General features: G+C 54.7%; 1 protein-coding gene across 2 annotated transcripts; it reads left to right on the top strand.

The window, feature by feature from the left end:
* Window positions 1-699: 699 nt before the first annotated feature.
* LOC128827049 (uncharacterized) lies at window positions 700-15,948 on the top strand. Of its 2 annotated transcripts, XM_054010748.1 has the most exons (7): window positions 700-764; window positions 9,656-9,868; window positions 11,686-11,787; window positions 12,488-12,526; window positions 13,214-13,275; window positions 14,052-14,153; window positions 15,449-15,948. In XM_054010748.1, the coding sequence occupies exons 1-7, from the start codon at window positions 704-706 to the stop codon at window positions 15,491-15,493; spliced, it is 624 nt and encodes a 207-aa protein (XP_053866723.1). In that variant the 5' UTR covers window positions 700-703; the 3' UTR covers window positions 15,494-15,948. The 2 variants fall into 2 exon arrangements, with proteins under 2 accessions (XP_053866723.1, XP_053866724.1); XM_054010749.1 differs by lacking the exon at window positions 11,686-11,787.
* The last annotated feature ends 219 nt before the right edge of the window (window positions 15,949-16,167 follow it).

Raw genomic sequence — 16,167 nt, 5'->3', positions numbered from 1 at the left:
CCCCTTTCGTTCTCGGTTCCTCCTGCATTTCCCTGTAACAAAACAAACAAGACAGCATCAGACAAGATACCAGACTCCATCACTTTCTACTTCCCACCGGCACAGCCCCAGGGGCCCTGAAATCTGACTAGCCGCTCGGAACACAAAAGGGCAGCTGTATTCATGAATTATTACCAGGCAGCTCCACATCCATCCCTCCTTCCCCTCATCCCTCTTCTCCCTGCTCTGTTCACCCCACCTTCTCCCATCCCACGTCTTTCCATTTAGCTAATGGAACTACTAAACCCCACTCCCCCCAAAATGGGAGGACCAACATGACATGTACCCCCATCACCCTGATCGCTGTTGGAATGTTTTAGCCCCCACCCCTGTTGTGTTGCCTATTTAGATTATAAGATTTTCAGGACAGGAACTGTCTGCAACCCTGTATTTGTACAGCTCCAAGCACCCTGCCCTCCCTTGCTTTCAGCAGGTCCTTCAGTACTACTGTGATAAACACAATCAGTGAGACATTGCAATTGAATAAAGCCACCTTTCTCAAACTATCCGCTCCAGCTTTAAACCAGAAGCCCAGAACGCAACTTGTTTCTTATTCATCACCCAGATTGCTACATGGATTTCTTGCACATTGTTTAATTCCCCAAGAGGAAGCTGGAGAAGGAAGAGCTTGCGAATTCAGCTGCATGTGGTTGAGTTTCAGAGAATGGTGCCAAAAGACAGAAGCGTGTGGTGGGTTTGGATCTCGGTGCTGTGTGCTGGAACCGGTGAGTCCAGAGTCAGGGACTGGGGGTGAGGATCGGGGACTGTTTTATTTCTAGTGGGCTTCAGTGGCCCTGGCTGCACCTGCGAGAGGAGAGATCTGTGCTTACGGATGTAGCTGACGCTCACAGCCTCTGCAAGGCTAGGGGGCTTTTATAACATAACAGAGCATCAGGCGAAAGCAAAACCCCCGGAGGGTGAATCTGGCTTAGTGGCTAGGGCAGGGGAATGGAAGCAGGACTCCTGGCTTCTGGTCCCAGCTCTGGGAAGGGCAGGTCGTCTAATCATTAGAAAGAGGGGAGTTGGAAACTGGGCTACAGAGCTCCACTGGTCTGTGTGGGATAGGACGAGCGTGGTCCAGTAGTCACAGTAAGGAGCTGAGTGATGGTCTCAACTTGGTCACTGACTGGTTTGTGACCCTGGGCTAGGGTGACCAGATGTCCCATTTTTAAAGGGACAGTCCCCTTTTGGGGGACTTTTTCTTATATAGGCGCCTATTACCCTCCACCCTCTGTCCCGTTTTTTCACACTTGCTTTCTGGTAACCCTACCCTGGACAAGGTCCAGGAACACCATACAAGTGGTGCTCTGCCACTGGTCCCCCACACCCGGGGCCCTTCCTCTGCATGATGCCGTAGAAGAATTTGAAAACTCCCCATAATACAGCTGGGCAAAGCTGTAGGTGTGGTTGGCTACTGGGATTTCTTTTCTGACCCCTAGAGCCATAAACTGATGCCTTAAAACAAGATTGAATTAGTCTTTTAGCACAGAAAACGACAAGTGTCTCTGTTGGTTAATTATCCAGCGTTAGCCCTTTGTATAATCCAGAGTATTGGATTCTCCTGCAGCAGGGAGTTCACAGATTGGCTACACTGGGGCACGTCTACGCTACAAAAAGAAGTGTGAGTTTAACTCAGGTTAGCTAAACCGGGTTCAAACAGCAGTGGAGATAAGGCAGCTCGGCGTCTAACTTGGGTTAGCAGCGCGAGTTCAAGCCTAGAGAGCAGCCTGGGGTTGAACCTGTGCAGCTAACACAGGTCGAATGAAGAGTTTGTGTGTTGGCTGCTCTTTTATTCCGAATTAGCTAATCAGAGTGAAAAACTCAGACAACATTTCCTGCCACTTGGCCTACACGTCTCCTTTGCCGGGATGCCTATACAAAGAGCAGGACAATGGCTAGGCTGCTGGTGAGCCGAGACCCCAGCTTATCAGGGTGATGGCTGTTGTCTCACTGTTTCCTGGTGCTCCCCGTCTCTTATCTGTACTTTGATTGTCAGCCCTTTGGGGAAGGGGCTTGTCTTTGCTTGCTGCGTATTTGTACAGCACCTGGCGCCACGGGGTCCTGCTCCGTGGCTGGGGCTCCTAAATGCGACGGTTACACAAATAAACAACCACTTTGCTTTAAGTCTCCCTGCCACTGATTTCCATCCCCTGACCTCGGGCCTGTTTCTCCCGGACGCTGAGCCATCCCTGGCTATGCGCCGACATTCTAGATATCGCTGCACACTCGCAGAGCTGAGTCGGGGGCAGCGGGCGAGTTTCCCAACCACCTGGGAGGGTCAGTCTGAGGCGGCTCGGGGTCCTGCTGTTTCTATCCGTCACCGTGAGGCAGCAAAGTAACCGCTCGATGCTCCCCTTGTTTTCGCATGAGCTCTGGGGGAAGCGTTGCTCAACATCACTTCAGCGCCATGCTTCTAGGAGGGTTGCTCGAGCAGGTGTTGGGCAACAGCTGCTTCACCCAACAGGCGCTTCCTGTCAGTCAGAGATGTGGTCGGTCCCTCCTAGGGGGCCGCTGCACTCGCTAAGCTGCAGGGAGCGTCCGTTGGTGCTGTGGCGGCAGTGGAGAGGTTAATCCAGCTTACAGGCCTTGATTCTAATTCCCACGGAGGCGCTCTGCTGCTCGCTTTGGTTGATCAAAAAGGAAGTGTCGGACCTCGCTGAGGAGGAGGAATTGTAAACAGAGGGGCACCAAGGATTTTGTCAGACAGGCACAAAGTCCTGGTTCCCTCAAACAGCAGGGAGAGAGCACACAGCCTGGGGCACAAGTCACAAGCCAGATACGCCAGTCCTGTGCCCAAGCAGGACTGACATGGGACGGGACCAGCCCTCCCTCCCCCCCGCCAGCCCCCCGGGCCTGGACTCTCCAGGGTCACCCCGTTGCTCCACATTCCATAGGCTTTGCCTTCACTGCTGCGGCCGGATGGGTTTTCACATCGAGATCGCTCTCCTAGTGGAGAGCAGGCACAAGGCAGGTAGTTAGGGTTAGTATGTACACCCTGCCCCGACCCCTGTGGAGGGCCTTTGGGGCGGAGGGGGGAGCTAAGACAAAGCCTTAGCTTGCAGCTGCATGTCGGGTGAGGTCAAGCTGGGTCATTAGCGTCACTTCGTTCCTTTAATGACTCCGAATTGTTGCCCGCTTGTATCTGCCCTTTGAGCGAGTAGGAATCTCATCTCCTCGCCCTCTGTTGCGGGCTCATTACGGGACGCTCGCAGGGGTCGGAATTACAGTGACACCCACTTGATGCCGCCAAGATGGCTCCCAGGGGACCGTTCGAGACACGTGTTCTCAGCTTCCCAAAGAGCTCCGCCCACAACGGCCCACGTGCAGCCAACCAGACACTCGGTGTAGAGCATTCGTTGGCTGCGTGTGCTCTGAGGGCGGGACACCGTTATAGCTCAGAGAGCTGGTCAGCCAGTCAAATGCACCCCAAAGCCCGTGGTCCTTGGCGTGCCCATCCCTCCAGCACCAGGCTTGATGCTCAAGTCCCGAGTTCCCATCCAAACGGCTCTTTTCTCCTGCAGGACAGGTGGAAATGTAGAGTTCCCAGGCAGACTGTAACCCCTGTTTTCACCTATGGGAGTGCGGGGAACGGAGTTCAGGCTCAAAGATGGGTGCCGTGACGTTCTGTCCCTTAGAGCAGTGGTTTTCAACCTTCTTTCATTTGTAGACCTCTAAAAAATGTCAAAGGGAGGCGCAGACCCCTTTGGAAATCTTAGGCCTAGACTGCGGCTCCCTGGGGGTCCGCAGCCCCGAGAACCAGAGCCTTAGAGCTGGTTACTATCCCAAGGGGCGAGGGAATGTCAGAAACCTGCATGAGGCATCCGCTTGAATGGGAAGCTAATGAATGCAGGCAATTCTTTCAAACCTCCCTGCTTTGCAATGCAGACCCCCAGATTGCCTGGCATTACCATGTCTTTAAAGGAATATTAGCACTTCATATGCAAAGGCTTAGCCCCTGCAGGGATGAGCTCTGCAGAAAAGCTTCTGGATAATATTCCCTTAGACTGGGGGGAGGGGGGAGGGATTTCTCAGATCCTGGGAACAGATGCAGGGCCCAATTCTCCACTCAGACCAGCTTTGTGCAGTTACTTCTCCATTTGCACCCATGAGTGCCTTTTATGGAGTCACCTCTGATTGACACTGGGATAAAGGAAGAAGTGGGTTTAAGACGTGCATCTGAAGAAGTGGGTTTAAGACGTGCATCTGAAGAAGTGGGTTTTTTTCCCCACGAAAGCGTATGCTCAAATAAATCTGTTCGTTTTTAAGGTGCCACCAGACTCCTTGTTGTTTTTGTGGTTGCAGACTCACACGGCGACCCCCTGAGACTTGGGATAAGAGAAAGGTCCATCAAGCTGTTAGTCTCAATAGCCTGACCTGGTTACTTCGGATTGTGCATGTTAATCACCCACTCCCCCTTCCTTTTGTATGCAACCATCTCTCTGCACGGAGCACCTGGAATATTTCTGAGCAGTGACAATCAAGGCTTTCAGTCTCGCATTCCGATTCATTTCTACTAGGGGCCTGTGCACACCAGGATTAAATGGGGGCATTTTCGAACACGTTTTAAAGAAAACTCTTTTCATCCTAGTGTGCCCAGGCCCAAAGAGATTAGCGCATGCACCAGCTCACAGGATCAGGACCAGCCGGTCCTGTACCATGTTAGATTAGATTGAGTAGGTAGGCAGATGGATTGCACAGGACTGGGGCCAAGAGAGGGGGTTGGAGACAGAGCAACGTCCATACCAACGCCGCAGCAGCTGGTAACTCCTCCGTGCTCTCTCGGGGATCTCAACTAGCAGGTAGCCTAGGAGAGTGTTTCTCAATGACCAGTCTGTGGACTGGCGCCAGTCCCTGAGATCTCCCTGACGCAGGTTAAGAAGGCAGCAACCAGTCCATGGTATCAAAAAGGTTGAGAAATACTGGCCTAGATACAAGAGGATTCAAGTGCCTGCTCTATAGGGTGACCAGATGTCCCGATTTTATAGGGACAGTCCCAATTTTTGGGTCTTTTTCTTATATAGGCTTTTATTACCCCCCACCCCGTCCTGATTTTTCACACTTGCTGTCTGGTCACCCTACTGCTCTACCACAGACTTGCTGCAGGACTTTGGGCAAGTCACTTAGACTCTGATCCTCAGAGGTATTTCGGTATCTAACGCCTATTGGCATGGGCAGTAGGGGTGGAGGGCTGCTGCAGCACCCCCAGGTTTTATGTGGGGTCCTGGCTACTGGCCCCATGCCCAGGGTCCCAGCTGCCAGCCCTGCATGCAGGCTACTGGCCCCGCGCCTGCCCCCAGCCATGGCCCCAGCCTCGGCCCCTTTACCCCGTCTGTGTCTCCACCTCCTGGAGACATGGCCCTGCTCCCAACACCCACTCTGAGGGGTGGGGGCGCGAGGTAAAGTGTTTTGGGATCATTTTGCTGGCTTTCAGCACCCCCACTATAAAAAGCGTTCCAGCGCCACTGCCCATTGGGCCACCAGGCTCTGTGACTCAGTTTCCCCATGTGTACAATAAGGATAATAGGTCTGCCCTGCCTCACAGGGGTGTTGCAAGGATAACTATGTTAAGGATTGCGAGGCACAACCTACAGCGATGGGGGCCAGATAAGCACAACTGACAAGCATCCCTCTGTCTCCATGCATGCAATCTGCGACACACTCACTCCTGACTTCTGCAACGTACTTCCTGGCTTCACACGTATTCATAGGATGTGACTCTGTGTCATCCCTATCTGGTATTGAGGGGGAAAAATCTGTGTTTAATATTGTCAGCACGAAGGGAGCATACCACTTCAGAGATCCTTCAGAGATTGATGGACAAGCTGCAATTTCTGCAGTAAGGAAGTTGGCAGCAGTGTCGTACGTCCAGAGTGAGAAAGAAAAGGAGACCCCCAGAGACCTCAACTGCTTGCCCCTCAATCTAGCCCTTGACAAGTCACTGGGCAAACGCCCACCATGTGGACAGTCTTGAAGAACATGTCATAAGAGCATCTTGGCAAACACAGAGTTGGATGTCTTTGTATATTGAGACACCGGATGTTGGATCACCATTGCCACAGGGATGGAAAAATGTGAATGATTGATGAACGACTTCCTGTGTCCTTCAAGGGCCCAGTGAGATCTGAGCTTCTACAAGCCCTTATTTGTGCCTCTATCAGAAGGGGTAGCCGCTAGGGTTACCATACGTCCGGATTTTCCCGGACATGTCCGGCTTTTTGGGCTCCAAATCCCCGTCCGGGGGGAAATCCCAAAAAGCCGGACATGTCCGGGAAAATCGGACATGCGGTCGGCGGCGCGGGTGCCGGGCCGGGGGCTCGGGAGCTCGGCCGGCAGTGCTCGGGGGGGCCCGGTGCCGGGCCGGGGGCTCGGGGGGCCTGGCCGGCAGTGCCGGGCCGGGGGCTCGGCCAGCGGTGCTCGGGGGGGCCCGGGGCGGGGGCTCGGGGGGCCTGGCCGGCAGTGCCGGGCCGGGGGCTCGGCCGGTGGTGCTCGGGGGGGCCCAGGGCCGGGCTGGGCCGCTCCGCCGGCGGCTCGGGAGCCGGGCCGGGTGCTGGGCCGGGGGCTCGGCCGGCGGTGCTCGGGGGGGCCGGGTGCCGGGCCGGGGGCTCGGGTGCTGGGCCGGGCCGGGGGCTCGGCCGGCGGTGCTCGGGGGGGCCCGGTGCGGGGCCGGGGGCTCGGGGGGCCTGGCTGGCAGTGCTGGGCTGGGGGCTCGGCCGGCGGTGCTCGGGGGGGCCCGGGGCCGGGCCGGGGGCTCGGGGGGCCTGGCCGGCAGTGCCGGGCCGGGCCGGGGGCTCGGCCGGCGGTGCTCGGGGGGCCTGGCCGGCAGTGCCGGGCCGGGCCGGGGGCTCGGCCGGCGGTGCTCGGGGGGACCCGGGGCCGGGCCGGGCCGGGGGGCTCAGCCGGCGGCTCGGGTGCCGGGCCGGGTGCTGGGCCGGGGGCTCGGCCGGCGGTGCTCGGGGGGGGCCGGGTGCCAGGCCGGGGGCTCGGGTGCCGGGCCGGACCGGGGGGCTCGGCCGGCGGGTCGGGTGCCGGGTCGGGTGCCGGCGGTGCTCGAGGTGGCCGGGTGCCGGGCCGGGTGCTGGGCCGGGGGCTCGGCCGGCGGTGCTCGGGGGGGCCCGGTGCCGGGCCCGGCCGGGGACTGGGTGCCGGGCCGGGGGCTCGGGGGACGGGCTGGGGACCTGCGGTGCCGGGGGTGGGCCGCGCCTCCTCCCCCTCCCCCCCACACCCCCCTTTACCTGCTTCAGGCTTCCCGCGACTCAAATGTTCGCGGGAAGCAGGGGAGGGGGCGGAGACTTTGGGGAGGGGGCGGGGTTGGGGCAGGCGCGGGGGCGGGGCTGGGGGCGGGGGCCCCTTTAAAGTGTCCTCCTTTCGGAGGCACTAAATATGGTAACCCTAGTAGCCGCACAATCAGCTGTGTCTGTAGCCAGAACAATTTGCCTGTGTACACACCAAGGCAATGAAAACTGTGGTCTCCTGCACACTCTCGTCAGCGATCAGAATGATGAACAAGATGATGCTAGAGCTGGTGACCTTTCTAGTCAACATCGTCACCTTTCAATGAGACCTGTATACGTTCATTATTAGATTTTGTTTTACCTTTTAGATTATTGTTGTGATGCTTTGAGGTCACAAAGGAATCGGTGCTGCCTGAGTGGAGCAGAGAGTCAGGATCAGATGAGAGAATCTGGCCTGCTAAATGGCAACGTGTATTTTACGCAGAAGAGAGAGGGGTAAAGGCAGAGCGGGCGTTAGCTGATACAGTTTCATTGATCTCAGTTGGAGCCAGGGGTGGCTCTATGTTTTTTTTGCCGCCCCAAGCACGGCAGTCAGGCCGCCTTCGGCGGCATACCTGCGGGGGGTCACGCAGATTCAACGGCGTTTCTGCAGGTGATCTGCCAGTCCCGCGGCTTCGGTGTACCCGCCGCCGAATTGCCACCTAAGCCACGGGACCGGCGGACCTCCCACAGGCACGCCGCCGAAGGCAGCCTGACTGCCGCCCTCACAGCGACCCGCACACCGCCCCCCGCGGCTTGCCGCCCCAGACATGCGCTTGCTGCACGGGTGCCTGGAGCCACTCCTGGTTGGAGCAGCACCGACATAGGCCAGGTCTGGATTAGTCCCAATATTGCCAACTCTTGTGATTGAATCGTGAGTCTCACAATTGGAGCTGGGCAAATAACTGATTTTTTCAGTTCAGTGACCAAACCAAAAATCTAAAAAGTCAGTTCGCTTTGAACCAAAACTGAATATTTTTGTTGTTGTTCTTCCCCTCGCTGAAACAAACAAACAAAAAAAAATTAGTTTGGGTCAAATGAAATGTTTTGAAAATGTTGATTTGAATCAACATGGTTTGATTTGACATTTCCCCTTCACACCCTCCAAAAAAGCAATTATTTTTTTCCTGTACAAACTATTTGCTGAATTTGACCCAAATTTGCAAATAGTTTTGGTTCCCTGAAAAAAAAAATGTTGGGGGGCAAATTTACCATTCACTGACATATTTTTGCCCAGCTCTGTTCACAGTGTTTGGTGTTTTTCAAAGCGCCTACTCCTGGAATCCTGTGATTAGATAATAATCTCCACTTCCTTTATTTGTTTAACAAACAAACAAACCACTGTGACAGACCCAGACCAGTGGGGTACAGGAGTCTGGTAGAGGGCAAATATACTGGTCACTGGATGAGTAGTTTTCTGTTCCCTGAGTGACCAGAGCAGGGGATACACTAGAGTAAACAGGAACCTGCTAGAACCAGTTAAGGCAGGCAGGCTAATTAGGACACCTGGAGCCAATTAAGAAGAAGCTGCTAGAATCAATTAAGGCAGGCTAATCAGGGCACCTGAGTTTTAAAAGGAGCTCACTTCAGTTTGTGGTGTGAGTGTGAGGAGCTGGGAGTAAGAGGTGCAAGGAGCTGAGAGTGAGTGTTGCTGGAGGACTGAGGAGCACAAGTGTATCAGACACCAGGAGGAAGGTCCTGTGGTGAGAATAAGGAAGGTGTTTGGAGGAGCCCATGGGGAAGTAGCCCAGGGAGTTGTAGCTGTCATGCAGCTGTTACAGGAGGCACTATAGACAGCTGCAGTCCACAGGGCCCTGGGCTGGAACCCGGAGTAGAGGGTGGGCCTGGGTTCCCCCCAAACCTCCCAATTGACCTGGACTGTGGGTTCTTCCAGAGGGGAAGGTCTCTGGGCTGTTCCCCAACCCACATGGTGAATCTCTGAGGCAAGAAAATCTGCCAATAAGCGCAGAACCCACCAAGACAGAGGAGGAACTTTGTCACACCACATATTTCTATCCTGCAGGGTTAGAAAGCGAAAAGCTTGAAAACATAAAGCAATTGCACCTTAGAGGCCCAGAAATCAGGAGGCAAACAGAGAGAATTGTATATTAATTACTAGCTGAAAAATATGAGATTTAAATAAGTTGTGTTGATTTTTGGGAGCTTGCCTCCTGGTTTTTAAGCGCTTGGGTTGGCAATTAATATTAATTATCTGTATTGTTGTATTACCGGGAGCCCTGTTCATGGACTAGCACCCCACTCATGTAGGCATTGAAGTGCTGTGTCTATGAAGTGCTAATGTGCCATTTTTCATTTAAAAATAAAACCTGTCGCAATTTTTGCAGTTGCCAGAGCAGCAGAACAAGGACAATCGTCCAAGGACCCGGGGCAAAGTGGGCCTGTCGGAGGAACCGCGAGCTACTTCACCTGGACAGCAGAGAGAACAGACCGAAATGCAACATGGGGCACTACAAACACAGCCACCTCCACAGGAGGACCCACAACGCCCAACACAACAGTTCTCATCCCAGTACAGGACACCCCTGGGCACAAAACCAGTAAGTCTTGAGCAGAGAGCTCTGCCAACCGCCTTCAGGGCGAGCCCCCACTCCCCTCGCTGAGCTGTTACCCATGAGTGAATCCACTCAGATGAACCCAGGGATTTCTTGCCAAAGGGGACGTGGCAGACTCCAGCAGGTTGGGAAATAGTTTGAATGACTCAGAAATTTGAACTGGGTGTAACTGTAGCCACACAGGCATCGGAGGAGCCAAGAGCAGCTCAAGGAAAACCTCTGCTCAGCACACAGCCTGGGTCAAAGACACAGCAAAGGAGAAACGAAGCTGTATTGAGAGAGAGAGAGAGTAGCAGCATCTCCCCCATTCCAGAACTAGGTCCATCCACGCAGCGTGTACTCTCCTCCCCACCAAAGCGCCACTCAACACAGACTTTCATACTAACCCTTCCCTTCCCAGGGCTGGTTTATTAGCCAAGCTACAGTTTCTTGAAAGGAGCTCTCTGTCCTGCTGGTGCCGTGTCGCTTCTAGGCACGCTGGGTACAAGTTTCCAAGAAAACTTGGAGTCTAGATCTCCTGGAAAGCCAATGAGGGCGAAGCGCCTCAGTCCCCCAAAAGCTGCTTATGTGTCCGAGTCACTGAGGTGACTTCCAAAATGTTAACCTTTAGCATCCCCCACAAACTGCAAATGGAGGTGACTGCAAGCTCTCTGGGGCAGAGGCCATCTCTTTGGTCTGTTTGTACAGCACCTAGCACCGGGGGTCCTGGGCCACCCCAATACAGATCATAAAGATTAGGTCGTAGGATTTACTCCCTGACTGCAATTACAGGCAGCTGCATTTGCAGACACTGCAGTTGGATCTGCCACACCTGTGCCTAGAGCACTGGATTGGGACTCTGAAGACCCGAGTTCTAGCCCCAGCTCTGCCACTGGCCTGCTGGGTGACCATGGGCAAGTCACTTCCCTGCTCCATGCCTCAGCGTCCCCATCTGTGCAATGGGCAGGATGATCCTGACCTCCCTTTGTGAGGTGCTTGGAGAGCGAAGGATGATGATTGTCCCCGTGTCAACCCAGCAGGGCAGCTGTCAAAGCCAGTGATTGCAATCCACTCCAGGGAGGGGATCTGCAACGTCACCTTGACCTGCACTATGCAGGAAAGAGGCGGGGACGTCACCAGCCTGGGAAGAGCCACGTTCTGTCGACAGAGCCTGTTCTCCGCATCACCCAGAAGCCGGCCAATGGCTTCCTGAACTACACCTGCACCATCCGCAGCATGGAGAGCAAGAATTCCAGCACGGTGTCCCCGAGCAAGCACTCAGTAGGGGGGAGGGATAGCTCAGTGGTTTGAGCATTGGCCTGTTAAACCCAGGGTTGTGAGTTCAATTCTTGAGGGGCCATTTGGGGATTGGTCCTGCTTTGAGCAGGGGGTTGGACTAGATGACCTCCTGAGGTCCCTTCCAACCCTGATATTCTATGATTCCCACCCACAGCTCAGCATGTTCACTAGATAGGTCTACAGCCTACTGGTTAGAGCACTGGCCTGGGACTCCGGAGCCCTGAGTTCTACTCCTGCCACTGGGAAAGTCACGTCCTGCCTTGCCTCAGTTTCCCTTCCTGCCCTTTATCTGCTTTGACTGTAAGCTCCTTGGGGGCAGAGGCTGCACCTAAGGGCCAGCCCTCTCGGTGATATAAGGCACAGAGCAGAGTGACAAGCGGGTTTATGGCAGTGAACTAACGGGAGACCTTTCCGGGCTGCTCTGAATCAACCAGGCTCTGTCGCCATCCCTGGAGCTGTATGGATTGACACCAGCTAAAGAGTTGTCCCTGGCTGTGACTCAATTCCTTCTCCTCCCTTTGTAGGAGCCTCGGCTTTCAGCTCGATCAAGTACTGGGTCCCGCCGGCGTTCATGGTCATTGCGTTGATCACCCTGTATTTCACGTACAGGAAGACCACAGAGAGAGGTGCGGGGTGTGGCTTGGCTGTGGGCCTGGAATTTCCAGGCCCAGTTCTGATCTCAACTGCCCTGTTAACTTCAGTGACAGGCAGCAGGTGACTCTGACTTAGGCAGGTCAGCTGCCTGGTTTTAAACCAGACAGTCCTTCTTTTGAGGGGCCGATACGGAGACAAACCTGGACTGCGCGTGGAGGCCAGCCGGGCTGAGGCGCAGTGGCATTCTCTGTGCAGCATGACCTTGTACGGCCCGTGCAATACGATGCCATTGCACATTGCTACGCCAGAAAGCAACCTTGCTGCAGGCACCCACAGCCCTTCGGGACTTGCGCTGCACACTGCGGGCCCAGCAGGGTCCGATTTTTAGATCCTGCTGCTCCCAAACCTCAGGCCCCTGCCACCTGAGCTACAGGAGAATCCCCATCAGTGGCTAGCTGTGTAGGGTCTATGACACTATGGAGTAGTTTTGATTCTCATCCAGTAGAGAGCAACGATGCACTCACACACTAGCCAGCTCATTAAGGGAGTCAGGGTTGAAACTTCACTTTAGTTTCCTGCCAAAGCCCTTTGCCCCCCCCCCCCCCCACTCCCTGCCTCCCTCAGTCACCCTCACCACCACGCTGCTTTCTTTGGAGAATGCAGAAGAACATAAAAAAACACTTATTCCCCCGGTGATTTAACTTAACGCCGCCCTTTGGTTTTGTTCCTCAGAAAGCCGCAGCAGAGCCGGGTCCATTGATGAATCCTCAGGTAAGATTCACTCCCCTCCTTCCGTTCTATTCACATTATGCTGTGCCCATCATTGGGGTATCCGAGTCGTGAGGATCGGGGGGTGCCCAAGGCCAGAACCTCAAAATTATTTAAGGGCCTAACTCCCACCGATGGCCTGATTTCACCAGGATTTAGGCACCCATACATCTTTAAGGCTCTGGACCTGAGTGATTCAGAAGCACAAATCTCATGGACTCTCAATGGGATGGTCTCTCGAATACCCTGGGACCAACATGGCTACAACAACACTGCAAACAAGATTCCCCCCCTGCCCCCACCATGGTCTATTTTCCTTTCCCTTCTTTTGCACTTTCCGTTCATTGCGCATTGCCAGTTTCCATGGCTCAGCACAGTTGGGGCTAAATCCTACAAACATGTATTAGTTACACCTATTGCAGCAGAACCTGGAGCCTCAGCCATGGCCCAGGACCCCACGATGCTAGGAGCTGTACGAACACAGGCAACACAGACCGTCCCTGCCCCAAGGTATTTAAGGGCCTGACCCCCGTTGGCCTGATTTCAATGGGAGTTAGCTGCCCAAATCCCTTTGAGGAGCTGTGGCTGAGCCCCCTGATTGCTCTGAGCAGGAACGGGTGTGGAGCACCTGCTTTTCCTGGGTGGTTTTTCTTTGTGGGTTTATTACCAGCCCAATGCTTTGTATTGCAGACTCTGACTCACAAGACAATCAAGTGGTTCACAGTGCAGCCCATGTTATCCCCCATCCGGAGGTAGGTCCCTAAGATATTTCCTGCCCCGGTGAAATTATTTTCCCTCCCCCTCCTGCCACCCAGCAAATGACCATCCGCGCCCGGATTAGAACCCGGCTAGTTCTTTGAGCTGGCCCAGTTTAATGGGGGGGCAGAGAGAGGGCAAGAGGCTGAGAGTCCGGAATCCCGCCTTCTGTTCCTGCCAGGCTTTCCATTGGACCCTGAGCCAGTCACCTCGCTAGGCCTCCATTTCCTCATCTGTAAAATGGAGGAGTAAGTGATCCAGACCCTGCTTTGGAAAGAAGCTTGCATCCGTAGATCTCAAAGCGCTCACCCCCCAGCGCCACTTACGGGTCTCTAATGCAATGACCCCACAGCTTAGAAAGCCTTAGTGTGAGCACCTGCGCACGAATGGGTCTTCATTCCTAGATTGCCTTAAACCATTTTTTTTCTTCAAATTTAGGGCCTGATTCAGCCCCTGTGTTAATCCAGTTTCATGCCCACATACCTCCCTTGATTCCAGCAGCCCTGCACCAGTACAAAAGTGGATTGAAACTATGGCCCTTACTTCTCATGGAAACATTGCTCCGTGATAGGTACCTGGGCTCTATGCTGGGCTCTACCCCACAGCCCTGCACCTGTGACTCAGTTTCCCCACACGGGAATAACAATGCTTAGCAAGAATGCAACGGAGCTCCATCCATTCACATTTGGGAAGCATTTCAGAACACCCCCTAGGCAGGCAGCAGTGGGTTGGCTTATTCGAACATCTACCGTGGCTGTATTTTGTATTGCAGGCGTGGAATCAGACCCATGCGGAGACGCTGCAGGCAAAGGAGACACTAACCACGGAGGAAAACGAAGCAGCTCTCTCTGACCCAGATCCTTCCCCCAGCCAGGCAAGAAGTCACTGCTCCTTGGTTTTACTTTATTGAAAATAATGAGCACCAGGACTGATGGAATTGCCCCTGGCCATCAGCTGCTACAAGAACTAGAGTGAAATCCTGGGCCCCCGACGTCCATGGCAAAACTTCACGCTTAGTTCTGACTTCCTGCAGCACCCCCGACAGCTGCTGTGTCCAAACACCCTGCTCCCAACTTCTAGGCGGTGTCTGCTGGGCTTTTTGTCCTGCTCGGTCTCTCTCTTTCTCCCTGGATGTCTCTCTCCTCCTGCCATGCCTGTCCCACCCACCCACGTACTCCTTCCCCAAAAGCAAAATCCCCTCCACCCAAACCTTAGACAACTTGACTAGCCTGCGGGCACGTCTCCATCTTGGAGACAGCTAGGGCTGGATGAAGGGCAGCTGCTAAGCAGATGCATTTAAGAGGTTTTTAACCCTCCCCCATGACACACTTGCACTCTTCATCCATCGCTCATTAAGAGCTGGGTGTTGTTAATCCCCAATTAGCAAGGGGGGTCGCCAAAGGCTGCCTCTCCCCATCACACCCTGGGTGACTTACCTTGGAGGTCAGTCCCTGGGTGACAGCAGTCTTGCTGGCTGGGGCAGGTGCTACTGAAGGAGCCCATCCCGTCCAGAGAGCCAGAGCAGCCCAAAGAAAATGAAAAACACTTCCACGGCTCACTGGAGACCAGTCTCCCCACAGCTGCCTGGCGGGCAGGGGATGCAGCCTTTCCTACCCTCCAAGGAAGTCCCCGCCCTGGCACACCTGAGGCTGCAGGTGGGGCTGAGTGTGACTACAGGCAGTGGTTAGCCCCTTCCTGGTTTGGGAGCGGAGGGGGGAGTTGTCTGCCTGCCCGCAGGGCCTTTGCTCATGCCATCTCACTGAGAGCCTGAACCTGCTCTTCTTTCCACCAGCCCAAAGCAGGGATAACACAGGTGTGAGAGGAGAAGAAGAACTTCTCAGGCCTGTTCTAGCTGGGCTCAAACCGCAGAGGAGTTTGCAGGTCACCGGGGAGGCTCTGAGCGGCGCCCAGAGACGAGTTGTCCTGATGCAAACTCCACAGCTGCCCCCAGCCAGTCGGGCTCCTGGAGAGCGGGATGTGTGATTATTCCAGAATCTTGGGCCTGGGCGGGAGGGCTGGTTTTCTGCTTCTCTTGCCAGCTCCCATCCCGTGCCCAGCACCCACAAGTCACGGGCAGCTGCGTGCTGAAAGGGAAGTGCCTGTGGAAGCCTTTAAACTCTTCCCTGGCTTCCTTCCAGCTCATTTTCATGTGGATTTTGCTTCTCTTAGATTGAACAGAACACAGCGGCTGATAGCGCGGCCCCGCCCAGCTAGCCCACGATGTCAGAGCCTCCTGGCCCCTCAGCGCGATGCCAACACATGGAGAAACCACAGAGGCTTTGGTCACTTCTGAAGAAAGCTCTGTACACCACTCCCACCCTGCCCCAAATCTTCCCCTGATGAAGAAGGAGGTGACAGTCAATCTCACCCCTTCCATGGCGATTTTCTCCTGTAGATCTCAAGATGCTTTGCAAGTGGGGGTACATATCAACAGCTCCATTTTAGAACGGGAAACTGAGGCACAGAAAGGTGACGTGACCGTGCCTATCAAGCCAGCAACAGAGCGAGGAAACAGAACCCAGGAATCCTAATACCCTGCCTGGCACTGGACTATGCTGCCTAGCCTTGATTGTGGTGCTGCTCCCTTGTGGATGGCAAACTTTGGTCCTGATTCTCCATAATGTTAAGCACGTGTCTAAATCCTAGTGAGATTGGGGACTGGTTTTGGTTCTGGGAGTATCAAAACTGTAGAGCAATCTAATGGGGGTGGAGGGGTGTGTGTGTGTGTGTACAATACACAGGATTTCATCCAATAAAGTAATATTTATTGTTTGAAACACGGCCGGCCCCGATTCTGGAACTGATGGGAGTTGGGGGTTTGCAAAGAAAGCAGGATTAGGCCACATCTCAGCCCCGGGTGAGCGCCCCTCTCAGCCACTTGCTAGATC

This window comes from Malaclemys terrapin, chromosome 21 (assembly GCF_027887155.1).
Source record: "Malaclemys terrapin pileata isolate rMalTer1 chromosome 21, rMalTer1.hap1, whole genome shotgun sequence".
NCBI lineage: Eukaryota > Metazoa > Chordata > Testudines > Emydidae > Malaclemys > Malaclemys terrapin.
The sequence above is the reverse complement of the archived record's forward strand: the minus strand, read 5'-3'. Positions and strand labels throughout refer to the sequence as shown.